This window comes from Tetrao urogallus, assembly GCF_951394365.1.
Source record: "Tetrao urogallus genome assembly, chromosome: 2".
Classification (NCBI taxonomy): Eukaryota; Metazoa; Chordata; class Aves; order Galliformes; family Phasianidae; genus Tetrao; species Tetrao urogallus.
Window position 1 is genome coordinate 45,033,159 of NC_136814.1, and position 17,851 is coordinate 45,051,009.

General features: G+C 41.4%; 1 protein-coding gene across 1 annotated transcript in view; it reads right to left on the reverse strand.

Annotated features, from left to right (window-relative positions):
- Window positions 1-16,103: 16,103 nt before the first annotated feature.
- Window positions 16,104-17,851, reverse strand: part of FNDC1 (fibronectin type III domain containing 1) — a gene marked incomplete at both ends in the record, with an annotated part of 63,636 nt that continues 61,888 nt past the window's right edge. The window contains 2 exons of the mRNA XM_079532594.1: window positions 16,104-16,219; window positions 17,505-17,627. Coding sequence (XP_079388720.1) covers window positions 16,104-16,219; window positions 17,505-17,627 — 239 coding nt within the window. The remainder of the gene's footprint in view (window positions 16,220-17,504; window positions 17,628-17,851) is intronic.

The following is a 17,851-nucleotide window of genomic DNA, read 5'->3' on the forward strand; positions in this document are numbered from 1 at the left end:
ATCATACGAGCTGATGGCATCTATCCTACCATGCTTCCAGGACACTGTGGCAGCTGACCTGCAGCTGGTGCACATTTCACAGTCAGAACCATGACCATAGGTACAAAGCATATAAGGAAGAAATCATATATCTAAACAGGCAGTTCAGCTTAATGAAGGAATAACGAAGTATTTTCCTTTGACTCTCAATGACTTCATAAAGCCACTATTTCACTATAAGCCTGTATTTCCTTATCACTTTCCCAGTGCAATTGTGGATGCAGCTCCATCATGACAAAGAACTCTGCAGTGCATCTGGAAATGGGACCCCTTGCAAGGGAACATATGGGCCCTTCAGAGCAGCACGGTCAAGGAGAGTGATGCGGTTCCTTTAAGTGCCAGAAATTTCATGTATCTTATCAGGTGCATTGGCCATATGGATGTATGAAAACTGAAATGAAGTTAAAGATTCTGGCTGCGAGCACTACGGACTTTGGTGCTCACAGGGAGAAAGTGCCTGCCCAGCAGCCTCTTCATGGATTTAGCTGTATGGATCAGATAAATTGCTGTTTCGCCTACTTTCATCCTTTGAAGTTTAGTGGTTAGTTTTTATTTTTAATTTATTTTTAATTTTTAATTTATTTTTAAAAATGTATTGGTTTTTGTGGTTTGACATATTTTACATATTTTTAAAACAGGCTTCTACATGCCTCTGTTGCCCCCCTCCTCAGCCCACGAGAGGGAACAAAACCCAAGTACTGAAGCTGAAGGCTATTTAGTCTGATGCTCTTTATGCTCTCAAGTCTACCAGGATAAAATTAGTGACTAATTTAAGTGTGAGCAGAGTATGGACCATTTTCTCTGCCATTTCTGCCCAAACACAGTAGAGAAGGCCAGAGGCAGAAGCACAGCCAACAGAATGATTTAAGCAACCACTCCTACTCAATAGCCCTCATCCAAAATACTGCGTGCAGTTTTGGATACTCCAGTAAAATAAAAGAGATTAGTAATCTGAAGAAATTTCAGTTGAAGGTCATGACCAGAGCTGAAATACTTGCCTTATGAGGTTGAGGGGCTTTCTGCAGAACAGTTTTGGGGAGAAAGAAGATGGAGCCAGGTGCATGATGGGAGAATGAGAAACATCAGGCATAAGTTGAAATAAAGTGATTCAGGTTGGATTTAAGGAGAAGCCTTTTCACCCTTCAGGGAGTCAGGTAGGAAAAGAAGTTTCCCAGAGAGGCTGTGCAGTTTCTGTCCTTGGGAGTTTTCAAGATTAGACTGGGCAGCCTGCTCTGACCTCAACACTACTCCTGTCTTGAACACATGGCTGGGTTAGAGACCTCCCGGAGTTATGCCAGTCTGAATTTTCCTGTGATCCTATGACAAGGGAGGCCTGGTATTTTAAGTGATTCCCCAAGTCAGACCTGACCTCTGAACCTTCTGTGGGCCACTTATCGCCCATTATTTCCGAAGTAAGAAGAGAACATATTTCATCATTCTGTCAATGGACTGACTGATATGTCTGTCAGCCTGTCTATTGCTAAGACTTGGAGACAGTTGGAGGAGCCCTTCTCTTCATGTCTATGCAATGCTTGTACATTAAAGCAATATCTATTTCAGGTATAGCAGCAAAACTTTTATGACTATTCTGGGAGGGTCATTCTGAATTGAGTTGGATAATTACTAATTATTACTTAATAACATCAACTGTTCTACAACCACCATCAGTAAGAATGACTTAAAAGAAATATAATCTTCCAGCATCCCTTCATTGGGACATTTTTGGAAATAGTTAAGACATAGAGATTCATAGACACTGTAGATGTTAAAAGGTATATTAGATTGCCCACTACTTGGTAATTAAATACAAAATTAAAAATTAAAAAAATGGCCCAGACACATTGATGCATAATAATCTCTTTGATTGATTTCCTAACTCTACCATAGGGTTCCTTTTTTATTACTCTTAGTTTTATTGAATTGTATTTCCTGGCACTGAAGCAAAAGAAAAAATAAGAACTGTTAGTTTTTAATATCTGATTAATTTTGTTCTGCTTATTGTAAGCACAACTGAAGGTAACTCCTTTAGAATTGCTGAAGGTCTTCTTTAGAGATAGAAGTGTGTACAAAGATAGAGAGAAGTATGGTACAGAAGTCTGAGAGTCCGGAACTTATCTACATATCGTTATATCATCTACATATCTGTATAATCAAGATGTTATAATCACAATATAATTGTATAATCAATAGATATCAAGATGTTATAATCACAATATAATCAAGAGAATTAGGCAAAGTAAACAACGATCACAAAAGAGAATAAGTGGAAGAGCTTACCCTTCAGCTGAGCTCACCAGAAGACACCAAGAGAGGGGATCTCCAGAAGAGATCCTTCCCCTCTGGTAGCCAGCTCTTAAATAGGCCCAGGAGATGTGGAGCCTGGCTCCACCCCTTCCGGCAGCACAGGTGAATTGCCTTCAGCTGTGCTCTTCTGGCTGACTCATGGCTCACCTCAGGTGATCAATCAGAGGTTCAGGCCATGACTCAGCAGTTCCCATACAATATTGTAACTTATCTACATAATGTAAGGATCTATAGAAGTGACAAGGAAGCAGTCTGAGAAGAAACCAGTATGAGACAGGCCTTACTTGACTTTTTCAGATATTTTAGGAGAGCCAGCTGCAGCTCTCCTTGGGACACTTTAATTATGTTAATTTTTGTTTTCTTCCAGTTTATACAAGATGCCAAAGCAGTTCTTCTGTTGATTGCATAGAGATATTTCCAGGATCCTCAAATTTATGAAACACAAAGCTTGGACATTCTTGCAAGAAAATGTTATCTGATAACACTGCCAAAGCTGTCAGGCAACAGAGAGAACTAGTTAAATAAATATGATCGTATTTGTACTAACAAGTCAACAGAAGGGCTGAAATGTGCCCACCACTAGTTTTTTTTGTTTGTTTGTTTCTGTCTTCTGCAGTCTTATAGATATCCTAGGTATGAAGCACGTTGTCTTCTATTCTGAACCTCTCGAAGCATCAGGAACAGCTTTGAGGTGATTTACATGGGTTTTGACAAACTATTTTGATGCAGTCAACCCTGTATTAGTTCACCCCTAGAGAAGGACCCTGGCTCTGCAGCTGGTAACTTGCTCCATCACCCAGATGAAATGACATCTTGGTCTGCAGAGTACTTTTTATGGGCTTAGTCAAAACTGGTGGTTGGTGCACTACTGACAGCTTGACACTATTGTAAACAGAAGGTGGGTAATTTTGTTTTATTTATTTTAATTTTTAAATTTTTTTTCCAAATCTTGTAGCATTGATAAGAAAACTGAATTATCTCTATAGCTCTCACTAGAGTCTGTATCAAATATAACACTCTTTCATGGGGGATTTGGAACACATTTATGATCTATTATTTGATGACTGAAAATGGATTGTTCCTCTTCTGCTACAGATGTGATTTGAAATCAGACTGGAAAGGTTACTGAGTGTAATGATATAATGGGATGATAATACCAGGGTGGCAATGTCTTTAGCTACAGCAAATGAGAATAAGCCCAAATACAGCAGCCATAAATACAGAAATGAAGGAAAAAAGATGCTTACCTTTAGAAGGTCTCAGATAAGCAGGGATCTCTAGCAACAGATGCCCTTACTACCACTGCCAACCCTTAAATGAGGTCTGGAAAGGGGTGGATCCTGGCTACACCCCTTCTGGTCACTCAGGTACATTGCATGCACCTGAGCTCCTCTGGGTTGGTTCTGCCTTCCCACTAGGTGCTCCGTCACTGTTTCAGACCACGATATAGCATTTCCACTACACTGAGCATTGAAGAATTCAGAATTAGTTCATGTTTTCCATGTTCCTGCCTGATCTGAAGATCACGTTCACCATATTAATTTGTCTTAGATCATATTCAGTTAAAAATCAGAAGGTCTAAAGGACACTGCAGGCACCTTTGAGACATCTGGCCTTCCAGGGAGTTATTTGGTTCTCAGCAAAAGAAACGTTCCTCTCCCCTATCCTGAAGGAAACATTGCATTCCAAAAGAATATGTTCAGATAGCTCAGCATTTTGCTATCAGACAATGCTAACTTCATATCAGGTCTTTTGTATCTAGTGGATTCCTAAATGAGACTTACAGGGAGTGGGAATGCTTGGGCTCTTCAGGGTGTTTAATGTGGGTCTACATTTCAATGGCATTCTAGCTTTTGTGTTATATCCATGAAGTGGAAAATGTACGACAGTAGTAGAACCTTTATACTTCAGGAAATCTACCCATGCTTCCAGGAGCTAACAGAGATCTGAGTAGAATGTCTTAATTGCAAAGAGAAGTGACGAGCCTTGAAAAGCACAGGATTACAGCTGCCCAGTACTGGTTTGTTCTGCACAGCTGGCCATGGTCTGGATGACAAATGTAGGAATCTGCCTTAAACTTTCTACTTTTGTTAGATCTTCAGCTTTTCCCTCTCAACCCTTTCTTATACTTCATAGGTTTGAGAAAACAAAGTGTGGATGAGGGAGCAATGCTCCAGAACTGGCAGTACCAGGTGCTGTATATTTTGGAATGCCTTTTTAGCACAAGCTGAATAATGAAACCACTGAAACTCTGAACCAAACAAATGACTTTTCATTTCCCAAGGGCTTTGGAAATGGCAGGGCTTAGGAACATAACTTTTAAAATTTATTTTCAGTTTAAAATTTCCAAACACTTTTGCAGTGCTCTTTGGGGGGAAAAAAAAAAGTCATTCAGACACTTCAGTTTTTAAAGCTTTATTGGTAGTGGGGAAAAAGGAGTGAATATTGGCATATGAATAATTTGTGGATTACAAAAAGGGTAATACAAATTGTTTTAAATGTTTTTTCTTATTTTCAACTCACTGTACTTTTGTCCTCTTTCCAGCTCAGCAGAACTTTTAGGCAGCTCAGATGTTTCCTCGGAGACCCATAAAAGCTCTACAGCCCAGAGCAAGCTCCATAAACTAAGTAAAATCTCCCAGTGTAATATTCTGCCTCCCTCCCACTCAGCAATTAACTCTTCTTCCCCTCACTTACATAGAAGTCGGCTTCCCACACACTTAATGCCAAGTTTCCTGCTACTCGTTTTTCACACCAACCTCAGGAGAAGGGGAAGAGATTTTTAACCATCCTCTCCTTTGATTATTCTGTGTCCTTCTCATCTTTGGGTCTCTCCTGGGACATCTGCAGTCTGATATTGACTTGTCTTGATTTTCTTGGCCATAGGATACTCAAATCTACATCCTTTCAAGGACTTCTCAGATAAGAACATATCTTACCCAACCTACATGCTTATTCTCTCTGACTATCACCTATGCTGCTGATTTAGAAAGAAGTGAACACTCTGGTTCTTGGAATCAATATTCAGGTGAAGGTCTGGGCATTCATTTGGCAGTGCTTTTGCCTAGCTCCAGGAACACAAAAAGGTTATAGTAAAACTCCATGGCCTCAGCTAATTCTCACATTTCTCTGTGATCCAGCCCCAACCCTTTTCTAGCTTCCATCCCTCCTTTGCTCTTGATGGCAGACCTGCAACACACCTCCTTTGAACACACACATTAGCCTTTTCAAATTTTTTTTTTTTTTTGTCCCTTTTATGTTCTGGAGGATGAGGAATGACTTCTACTCTTCATTTCACTTTCCTACAATACTAATTATAGATACTTAGTGGCTGAGTTTGTTCAGAAAAAGTACAGTGCAGTTTGTTTTAAAGACCATGTGCAAGAGAAATATATAAAATGTTCGTAACTGCAGCACTTACAAGATGAATTTCCCCCTCTGGCACAGTAAGGTGAAGTATTATCACATAACATCCCCCCAAAAACATTTGACACTGACTAATTGTTTTCAGAAACAGCAAAGTCTCTTCTGTAGCTGGCTTTCAGCCCCTCTACAGCTGGCTAGCTACTGCTGGTTTCACAGGAATGAGTAAATAAATGGACATGTCTGAATGTGGCCTATTCTCACTCAGTATAAAAATCTAAAAACTTTGGGAGACAAATCTCAGAAATCAAGATATGTCAGATGTGGATGCACCACTCCTTGAGATACTGCCTGAAGTTCAAGACTGGGTTAAGCATCCCATGTTGACACAGCCAGCACATGGAATATCGACACAGCAAGGGAGCCAAATATGAACCTGGCACCGCTCGTCAGCTTCTCTGTGGTTGTTCCAGATATTAAGATCCCCATTTCCTACCTAAGTAGAAGAATTGTGATTCATCTGGGATTTGACTGTCTCTATCCAACCATATCTGTGCATTAAGCCATGTTTATTTCCTGCTAGATCTACTCATATCTTGGGGGAGAATCACATCACAGTTCAGCATCACAAGACACAAAACAACATAGCAGTAGCCAAATGAACATTTCTCATAAAATAGGATAAGACACAGATAATGTGCTTGAAAAGAAGGCACAAGAACATTTGCTGTGTGAGTAGAATAGACTCCTGAAATTAGTCAGAACTGGAGGAAAGAGCTTATGTGGGGAGCCTTTACATACCCTTACATGGTAGCGTTCATTTTTTCTAAAAGACAGATTTTCTTGTGGTCACTTCTAACCCTAAAAATTATGAGTCCCAGAGGCATCAGTAGAGGCATCTCTACTGATACACCACATTGGCATATTGACATGGCTGCTCTGCCTTACTGGCAGCACATGGGAGCAGAAACTGCAATCTAAATCCAAGCACCATCATTTAGTTTATTGCGTCTATAAACAGTTTGTTGTCCAATTTTATACACCAATTCAAACTCAAGACCACTAAATGTTCTCCTCCCGAGGATGACAGCTGATGTGAAACCATAATTCCAACCTTGTTCTAAGGCAAGCAAGTTCTCCTAATTAATGCCCTATTTCTACAGGAAACCTCAGATTTCAGAAGGCATATTTTGCATTTTCAAGAAGTGAAAACATCTTCTGCTATCATCTAGGGAAGGAGGTGGAGATTATGCAGCTCTTCTTCTTTCTGAAAGAAGAAAGCTCTTCTTTCAGCTCCAGCCTCTTTCTTTGTGGCTGTTAGCAGATGGGTGATCTACACCCTATGTCTCTAGGAGCCTGTGATTCTGGCTGTTAGTTGAATTCCTGCTGAAGGAATACAGATGTGTGTGAAACATGCAGATCCTGTAGCAGAGTGGCTTCTCGGAAACCTTTCAGGCTCAGTGGCAATTACAAAAACAAAAGATTGTGGAAAAGACACAAGAAGATTGAAAACAAGATCCAGTGCTAAGTAGTTTTGCTTGTAACTGGACTTCACAAAAAATGCACCAGTCTCCCAGGAGAGGTGAGACTTCAAGAAACCCACAGACAGATTTTGATCCACTCTGAAGGATTCCCAGAATCACTAAGTCCAGCCCTGTGAAACATCTTAAAATGGTAGAGATTCTAGGTGATCCCTTTTATACTTCTCTAATTGCATAAAGCAACATTAAGACAGATACAATATTTGCTGGGTGATTCTATGATATAGGAAACTACCCAGTCATTGACATGATTGCAATCTCCTTTGCTGTTATTCCTTAGTAGTGTGAGATCCAAGAGGACCAAAGTAGGCTATGCTTTGGGTGTTGCTATTGAATGAAATGTCTAATTTGGATGTAGGAAGACCTTGGGTCTGGCTGCATATTAAAGACATATATTGCCATCATAAAGGGACAAATGAAGGAGTGATGACAAAGTCAACAAAAAAATGGAGGTCAGCTGGCTCCTGTCTTTTTTTCTGTTTGGAAAGCAAATGAATGTCATGTTTAATTTGGCTTATAGCAGCTGATAGTCATAGAAAAATGAACATTCCCCTTATAAAAATATACACCTTCTAACAAAAATGGAGCCAACAAATAAAGCCTTGAATAGAGAGAAGCTACTCCTTTTAAGCTATAAAAGTTATAAAAATCCCAATATTTCATATAGAAATTAATCTATAGACATTAATCTACATTACAGTACTTTTATCTCTCAACTGATACACAGCTTGGTTATTTCAAGAAAATGATTTTCATGAGCTTGAAGCTCTTACTTGGTACGGTGATACCTCAGATAAACAGAACGTTTATGTAAATGAAAACGTGGATGACAAGAATGGAAAACTGCAGTTACGCACCAGGGTGATAGGAATGCCCTTCAGCTTGGAGAATCTAAACACTTGTCTCCAGCAGCTTGCTTCTGCTATGACAGAGCAAAGATCTCTGAATCAATGCTTGCATGGTCAGCCTGTGGTTCAACCCTTCCCTTTTGCATTGAAAGCCAAAGGCCTAGGAATCTCAGAAGTCTAAGGGATCACAAGAAGAGCGTCAAATGTTGATGACTTAGTTGTTTGGAGTCACTGATAGTTGCAAGGGACATTGTGCAACCTCTTGAGAATGCCAGACCAGGTGGACCACTGAAAGATTCCCAGATGTTTTCAGAATTTTCCAAGGTCTTTCAACGTGAACACAGGTTGCATGTGCACTAAGTCATCCTCCCTCTGTTGGCAGTTAGCTTATCTTTCCATTGTCTAAGGAGGATAGTTTTCTTCTTGCTGCTGTGATTCTAAGGCAGGTCCATTAACCTTGCAAAGTCTGCAGAAATACATGGTGGTGGATCTTGCATTAAACACAACTGGAAGATGGTTGGCCAGTTGAGCTATGGATAACTCAAATAAGCTCTGACCTAACCTGGATCATCTCAGTGCCAAAAGCAAATGGGAAAACTGGGTATCAGAAATCTCACTGTTTCCTGCCAGAGGAAGATTTCCCATCACCTTGGAAGTCATGTCATGCTTGTCAGAAAGACCAGTTCTGAGCCTTTGCAGGCTGAGGAGTAGTAGAGTATCTGGCAGGGGACCTGGTAGGCTGCATGGATGCTCTGTGCAGGAGCCTGGTCTGTTGCAGGACAGCAGAAAAATTTACTAGTGTGCAGTATTGAAAAGAAAACAGCCAGAAAGTACTAAAAAAATTAATTGCAGAAATAACAATAACCCATTAACTTTATAACTTGTAATGTACAGACATATCCCCATTCTAAATAGTTGTATTAACAGGTGATGCCGCCTAAAAGCAGTACTGATGATTTTATTCATTGTATAGGTTGCACTTTTCTCACATTCAGAGGGGGGAAATGGTAACATTCACAGCTTGGAATCATTTTCTCTTGTTTGTTCACTGCTGATTAGCAGTATAAACTGAATAGGACCACTGCTGACTTGTACTTACATACTCTGCTGTTGGGACAGAGAACACAAACACACACACGTTTACCCTTTGCAGCCTGTCTGTGGACCTCTTATCCATGTGCTGGTGCCTTTAGGCAGCTCTTCCTATAAGGGTGACCATATCATATGGGGCTGGGTTCTGACTCTGCCCTACCATAAGGGACAGGACTGTCAGCATATGCCTATGGAGGCCTGCAGGTACAAGGGGTTCAGCTCTGCAGATGGCCTCTCCCTTTCTGAAGGCTGTTCCAGCCAGAAAGCGGGGGAACCAGGAACTTCTGAGAAGCCATTTGGAATAGCCCCTTCCTTCCTCACCACAGCCTATTCAGGAATGCCAGCCTTCCAAGTCTGATGGCACACTTGGCATGGGGGAAGGAGCTGATCTGATGGTGCCTGATTGTAGTGCAAGGGCTTGAAGCATGCATGGGATGTCCTACACTGTAAGGAGACCCATGGATAGCGTAGGAATTGTTCATCCAAGGCAAGTTTTGCAGTGTGGACCAGGCCCAACAGGGGCCAGCATGGAGGCAGAAAAGCCAGGTGAGATGGAGGAATGGAGAAGCTTTGATCCAAGGTCATGTCCAGTCTTTTTATCACCTCCATTTAATTCCCTCTTGATGCCACTTGCCATAGCAAAGGTGGGAATGCTGCTACTGGCAGGTTTGGGGGACGTGCAGAGTTGTAGCATTAGCATCTCCACTGTTTATGGATGAAGTAACATGTGGGCAAGGCAGGTTAAGCATCTGCTAGAAGATATCAAATGGGACAATATCCATGGCTGCAAGGAGGGAAAGCACTGTGAAGTATTTTTGGACATACTTCACAACATAATTTTAGGACACAGTACTTCACTTATCTCCAAGAATATCCAGCTGCAGAAGGAAGAGGTCAGGGAGAGGGGGAGAGAAGTTACGAGGTTTATAATGTAGGATCAGAAAAAGCTTATGGGGGTTTTATTAACAGTTTAAATAAACACAGTCTATGCTTTTAATGGATGAAGAGGACCTGCAGCTCAGGGAACAATGACCTCCAAAACGATGAACTGTTGAAAGCAATTCACTAAGCAGAAACACCACTACAATCATATTCCAGAAGAGTTTGAAAGCACATTTTCCCTCCTAGAAATGGCCAGAGATGTTTTTGCTTCTACTTCAAGATAAACTGGTTCTTGCTGCCCACAGTACTCCAGGGAAAAATCACAGCGATAGCAGTTTTAAGAGCAACATCTCCTGAGAAAACATGGCAAGAGCACATTGTCTATTTGCACTTTGGTTCTGCTTATAACCTTGTAGATGTAACAGATCATAAATTCTGTGAGGAATGGGCAAGCTTTTTTAAGATGTTGTCTCTAAGGGCTGGGAAAGGACTTTATTACACCTGAATCAAAACCAGGGTCCTGTTAATACTGCAATGCTTTCGCTCATCTCTCCTGTAGGGAACTGCTGCAAGACCTGGCCAAATAGCATCTCCTGCCATCTAGAGGCTTATTGCACGAGTGTGAGGGTATCACTAACACATGTCACCTGCTTCCCAGAGGCAGTTGTGAGCTTGCACCGATCGTATTTGGAGAAGCATGTGCAGGAACTACTCATAGTGAGCAAGCCAAGCTCAGAAATTCTTCACAGGAGTCTACAAGACTTTTCTCTTTCCTTCTATTCTGTCACAGCCTTCCTTACAAGCACTTAAGCTTTTATCTGTGAGCCACTTTGCAACTTACATTTACAAAAAAAGATCAACAAAAAGTTTTATGTTTTTTTTCTTTATATAAAGTGTTGATTTCCTAAAAGAAAATAAATATGACATTGTGGTCTTGTAGACAAATTTAAAGGCACTGGTTTTTCATAGCAAGGAAACATTTCCTAGCACACCTCTATGGAATGACAATGCTACATTAAGCAGGTTACAAGAACCTTCATGTTTCGAGTTCCCTTCACCTCTCTGGACTGCTGCTCCTATTCCTGATCACACTCACACTAAAAACAGTTTCCTAAAACTTCACTGAACTTTCCCATGTTGCAGTTTGTTTCTGTTGTCCTCTCTCCTTTCACAGTGTGCCTCTGACAAAAGTGTGGCTCCATCTACTATACAACCTCATTAGGATGTTAGAGATATCAGTTAGATCCACTTCCCTGCCAAGCTTTCCCACCCCAAGACCAAATAACTGAAGCACTCAGCATCTCCTGTATATCCTGTGCATATTCTGCTCCAAGTTCTCCTTCCCATCATTGCCATCCTTTTCACTAACAGTTGTGCTGCAATGGGTATGGCAATGTGGCACAAATCCAGTGGGAGTGCTCCTGACTTTATGAGACACAGAAGCACAATGAGAAAGGAAGCTGAAATACAAGGCATGGCTCTATTTTCAAATATTGCCAGCTATGACCCCTCAGACAGGCTGGCTGCTCTCCAGGGGTGGGATTTTTTAAACAATTGCTGATGTCAGCTTCACCTTGGGGGGAAGCAGAGCCATGCTGCTGCAGCATTGACCTCATTCCCTTTTGTATTTACCTCATTCTCTTCTGGGGGAGGAAGGCAGTTCTTCACAAGAAGATATCTGCCAGGCTGCAAAAAAGGACATGAGCTTAGGGGATAGAAAACCATGAAGCTTCTTGTAGGGAGAAACCACAAGGAGCATTCTACATTGTTCATTGGGCTGGGTTACCTCCTGCCAAGGCCTTCAATTATCTTTCCAAGTGACGCCCAATGCTTCCTTCATCACCAAAGAGCTCTTCTGTTTGCATCCTGGGTCTGCATGCTGGGTTTTGGCTGCCCCCAAGAACTCTTGGCATTTCTCACATGCTGACAATTGTTCCTGTTGCCTTCAAGGCAAAAATCCCAATTCTCACAAAAAAATACGGTGCAGCGAGCACAGATTAGCATCTGGAACTGACCAGGGTCAGACAATGCTTCAAGCAACTTCTCTGCCTGTCTCTTCCTCCCCACCCCTTCCCTGCTGTGTTTTTCTCCCTTTATTTGCTAGCTCTATAGAATTCCCCACCAGGCAGGGCCCTGGCATCCTCCACCCTGGAGAGACTTGGACAAGAGACAGTGTCTGAAAAATCTGTGTGTATATTCTCTCTGCAGGGATCCTCCCTGTTTTCCATTCCATTCCCTCAAGGATTACTCAGAGGAGAAGACAAGGTTGGTGCAACACCACTCAGAGTCTGTGAATGGACATGGTATTCACCAGTCTGACACCAAGGGCTTGGAGACTAGATGAAGATGAGGATTTGCCAGTGGGAGGGGCATGGGAGAAGAGATGGAGGGAAAAACCCATCCCTCTTCCTTTAGCAACATCCAGAGCAGTACAGCATCCCTTTGCAGATAGTGCAGTCACAAAGCTGCACAGATATTTTAAGTGTAAGTTTTTACCTGGCACATGGGCACACCATTTGTCCTACTGTTTGTTCTGTGAAGCCTCAGGACCAGTGTGTCACAGGGACAATGGGGAAAGGATGCAGTAAAAGGGTGAGGGCACTGACAGAGCCTGAGAAAGAGGACCTGGATGAGAAGTGGCTTTCCTGATTCGTGTGTCTTCAGTTTCCTCCTTCTGATCCCACCACCTTGTACATAAACAATGAGCAGTGTGCAGAAATACTATCATCCAGAAATAGTGTTGTCTCTTCAGAGAACTACCTATTATCATAGTAATGTGTTACCCTGTTCATGGCGCAAAGCATGCAAATACATTGATCAGATCAACTCACACAGCACAGACAATTCATCTTGACCCTAAGGTGAAGGGAACATATTGCTAGTACAGCTGCCTGAAGGAAGGTTGTGGCAAGGTGGGGGGTCAGCCTCTTCTTCCATGTAACTAACAATAAGACTACAGAGAATGGCCTCTATTTGTGCCAGGGGAGATTCATGTTGGACATTAGGAAATAATACTTTTCCAAAAGAGTGGTCAGGCACTGGAATGGGCTGCCTGGGGAGGTCCTGGAGTCACTGTCCCTGGAGGTGTTCAAGAAATGTCTAGGTGTTGTACTGAGGGACATGGTTTAGTGGGAAATATTGGTGATAGGAGGATGGTTGGACTGGATGGTATTAGAGGTCTTTTCCAACCTTGGTGATTCTGTGGTACTGTGGCATCTAATGTGTTTTTCTCTTGTATTCTGCTGCTCATGGCTGGGTTAGCCTTGTCAAAGATTTGCATTGGAGAGTAACAATGGGCAACACCCTTCACCCCTTATCCCCAGCACTTCCCAATTCTTCCTCAGCTGAGGCTGCGGGAAAAAAAAATTATGCCTTGAGCTCTTCACTCTGAGTGGAACATCCCTGAATGGGACTGCCCCACCTCAGGAGTATTTCCAGCACAGAATTAAGGAAACAGATCTCTGCAGGTGAGGAAATCAAAACCTACCCTGTGGTCTCTGAGGGTGAAAATGCAGAATGCATTGACTGTAGAAGAGAACATTGATCTTCAAACAGTAAACCAGACCATGACTGGTGAAACCAGGTCCTGCTCTGCCAAGTCAGTGGCACATTCCATTCACTCATACTGAACACTGGGCTCTAGGCCAAGGCATGATTTTGATTTAATAACAGAAAAACTATGTTTTATTATGGAATGTCTGCTCTAGAATCATGAAAAGTCACTGAATAATTTATATTGGAATGGATCTGTGCAGTACTCATATTCAATCTGTTGTTCACACGGACCTCAAGTCCTCTTTAGCAGAGCTGCTGCCTAAAAAGTAAGCTCCAGGCCATGCTGCTGCAGGAGATACTCCATCCCACACACCAGACTTCATTTCCCTTTGCTGAACTGAGACTTCTGTCAGCTCGTTTCTCCAGTCTGCTAAGGTCTCTCTGAACAGCAATTCAGCTCTCCAATGTGTCATCCGCTTCCCAGCCCCAGTTTAGTATCAGCTGCAAGGTTTTTGATGGTGCATTCCTTCCCATCATCCAGGTCATTAGACTGTACTGCTCCCAGTCCTGGCCTCGAAGGGGTTGTGCCTATAATCAGCTGTTGTTGGGACTTTCTGATCACAACCCTTTGAGTTTAGTCCCTTGGAAAAAATCAATACCTCTTCTCCCAAGGAAGACTTCAATGAAGTAAATACTTTGTTACATTGTCAGGTTGCTTGACACAGATGACCAAAAAGGATGGAATAGAAATGGAACGATTTATCATAGGTTTATTAGGGAAAGAAGGTATATTTCAAGACCATATATTTGGCATGGTATGGAAGCAAAAGTATCTGAGAACAATTAAAATGTTAAAACTCAAGTCATCATGAAAAATAAAATGCACTCTAATCACTTCAGTTCCTCTTCTCCCCATACAATTTATAATAACTACTGGAAGGAACTCAAAAGGTATTAGTGCTATACTAACTGTAAGCTGGAAAGAGATCTGGGCTGTTAGAACAGTGGAGACTTATTAAGATGAGCAAAGGTATTGAGGTGTTACAAAGAAATGGTAAGACTACAAAAGTTATTTGGTAAACCATTAGTGCTAGATTGCCCAAGACTACTCAAATCTTGCATTTATTACAAGCCTACAAATGCCTGCTAAAAATCATTATAGCTTTCAGCCATGTCAGCTTTTGATTTCTGATCTGGATGGAAGAGATTTTGGTAGCATTTTAAAAGAAGTATATCCCGATTTGTCTTAGGATGGATCAAAGTCAGAGGAGTTTCCTAGTATTGGAGTCCTGTAATGGCTTGATGGCTTTGGCTTCCTTTTGGAAGACAAATAAGAGCAGTTTCCCATTTGCAAGTTACTTGTCCCATGCCTCCACAAAGTGAAGTGAAAGATAAGGAAGGAGCAAAGAAATAAATAACATACTCATTTGATGAAAACTGACTGAAGAAAGGTTGCACTAAACCTGTCCTTATCTCAACTTACAAGCTTATTTTTTCATTGTGTTTTCACTCCTCTATCATTGAGGAGAGAGAATGAGAGAGAGGTGTGGTGAAGCTTAGCTAGTTATTGGTGTTAAACGACCACAACTGTAAAGCAGAGAAAGTTTAACTGATGCTGATAAACTGCTGGATAAGTGTTTCTGCTGGAATATACACTGCCACTCTAATATGGACAGAGGAATAGATTCCTCTTGAACATCCAGTCCGTAGGTTGCCAAGGAAATGGGACACGGGTGTTTGATCAATAATTCATATATCAGATCAAGAATACTCACAAGAAGAATATAGATCTTTCCTTGGTTAATATATTGTTCATAGCATTATCTCAAAGAATTAACAGCACCTTTTACATAAAAATTCCAAATATATTTATCTAGTGAACAAGAAAATCTCAGCATCTCTAAGCGTACTTCTGCAGATGTACAGTACTGTATTTATATAGATATACATAGATATATATATCAAAGTGAATTTACACTGTGACCTGGTGATTAGTCCAGCAATGAGTGAACCCATAAGAACCCACAGATAAGTCTTCAGGAAAATATACTGCTTGGGTGGGAGGCCAGCTACAAGGCATGACTGCATAGGAGAGCTCTGGCAGCACCCGCTGCTGGCAACGAGGGACAGTTTAGCATTCCATTCAGCAAGCACAGCATGCTTAGGTCATTCCTGCAAGATATAAGAAAATTCCATATTTTCATGGCTAACACAGTTCTAGTTTTCACAGGTCGCACATGTTGCAACCACCTCTCTCTGCCTTAATGACCAAGAGGAGGAAGGTAGGACACCAAACCTAGATCCTGTCCATGCTTCCAAGTGGAAGTCAAACAGTACCAAAGATTTAGGCTCATGAAAGTAGGACCATGTCTGGTTTCGCAGAGGTTTCTTGAGCAGACGGTCTTCACTGGTTTGCTTAATTTGTGATGATTCTTTTTCTTTTTTTTCCTTTTCTGACTCGGCTGCCTCACAGTCCTCTGGTAGAAATCATTTGAAAAGCGTGGTCAGCCTGTCCTGCCTAAGACGGAGAAGCAGACTGCTACCATTTCCCTGGGATGGGCACTCCACACTCATACCAGCCCACATAGTAGTAGGGAGTTGTGTATCCAATGCGTCCAAATGATACAGGCTCCTGGCGGTACTGGCGGTAATACCCTGTAGGGAAAAGACACAGGAATCTAACAAAAGTGACAGACACAGTGGGAGTCAATCCTACAGTCCAAGTGAAAGCACACAAGCTGTCTGCTAGTGAGCTTTATCAAAAGGCTATTTGTTAGGCCTGGTACTTGGCCTAGGTCTTTGTTGAATGATTTAACTCCGGTCTTTTATATTTCCTGCAGTTTTGATCAGTTTTACTGTTCTACATCTTTTCAACTATTGTGTAATGCTGTGGTCTGCCAAAGAGCTTCTGCATTTCACTCCAAACGTGGCTATATTTCAACAACTTTTATGAAGTTTGCAGATCAGTTTAAATATATGAAGTACTCTAGGGCAAAAAATACCATCAAATTGTATTATCTCATCAGGCTCAAGAGACTATCAATAAACATCAGCTTTTTACAAAATAAAAAGGTATAATTTCATGCAGTAAATATGAATTTAAGCCCTTTCTGACCCATCTGATAGACTTCTTCATCTGGAGAAAGAATGCAACTGCTTAATGCGTTAGGGGAAGCTCAGCATTCTTCTCTGCATAGCTTGTGCACTGGAACATCTGAAACACTGATATGTTGTGCCAATAACGTAATTCCTGTGTGCTCTTTATCTCAGTCTCCTAGACCTACTAATACACAATTCTTCATTCCCCTTCTGAACACAGAAATGCAATACTTCTCAGGAATATATAAATATCAGTGAGTACTTCAGTTTCTTCCTGGTAACACCACCATGAATATAAACAAATAGCATGGAAACTATTAAAGCCAGCTGAATAGCTTATATCAACTGATTTTTTTGAAAGGACTGGCTGAATTTCATGATTGGTTTTCTTTTGTGGAGTAAGACATCAGTCTGTTGGCTACGTTAGTTGAGCAGTGTCTCAGAGGAGCTCCCTCAAAGCGAGAATTTTCACTTGGAAAGAAGTTTCTACGAGGGCAGAATAAAAGTGCTGCAGACTGACCTAGACACACTCCTATGTGTTTTGTACCGAATGAATTGGTCAGAAACCATTTGCAGAGCAGTCTGTTGAGCTGTAGCTGTCCATTGTGTTAAGTGGAAGAGTTTCTGCCCTTTGATTCAATAAAGATGTCTTAAAATTGGGATAAAAAGATTTCATAAGACTATACAATTTCTTTCTTTCTACTTTTGTACTCTGTTCCTGTAAATTATTTGCATTATATGCCCTTCTTTCTCTTTCTTCCTGTGCAATGCTCCCTACCCCTGAACCCTATAGATAGAGTGACAGGCACTTGGCCAGCATCCCACTCCCACACTGCCATACCTCGGATGGTGGGCAGGGCTTCAATGTACGACTGAGGTCCTGTTCTTCCATCCAGGTGTGAATCCACAAACTGGCAGTGGTCTTCACCCCTTCCCCAGCTATCCCCAATGCTATAGAAGGTATCTGAAGAGTAATAGAGACACATTATTTGATTCAGCACTATTTTTGTTTGGGATGCTCTTCTATCACTGTGGAAACAGATGTAAAAGAAATGTAGTTAAAAAAGAAATGTAGCAACATCACCTGTGAACAAACAGAGGCTGAAAAGAGAGAAAATGCTACTTTCACATTACAGAAATAGAAATTATGGAAAACAAAAATGTTTCATAACTCAGTAAGGACCATTT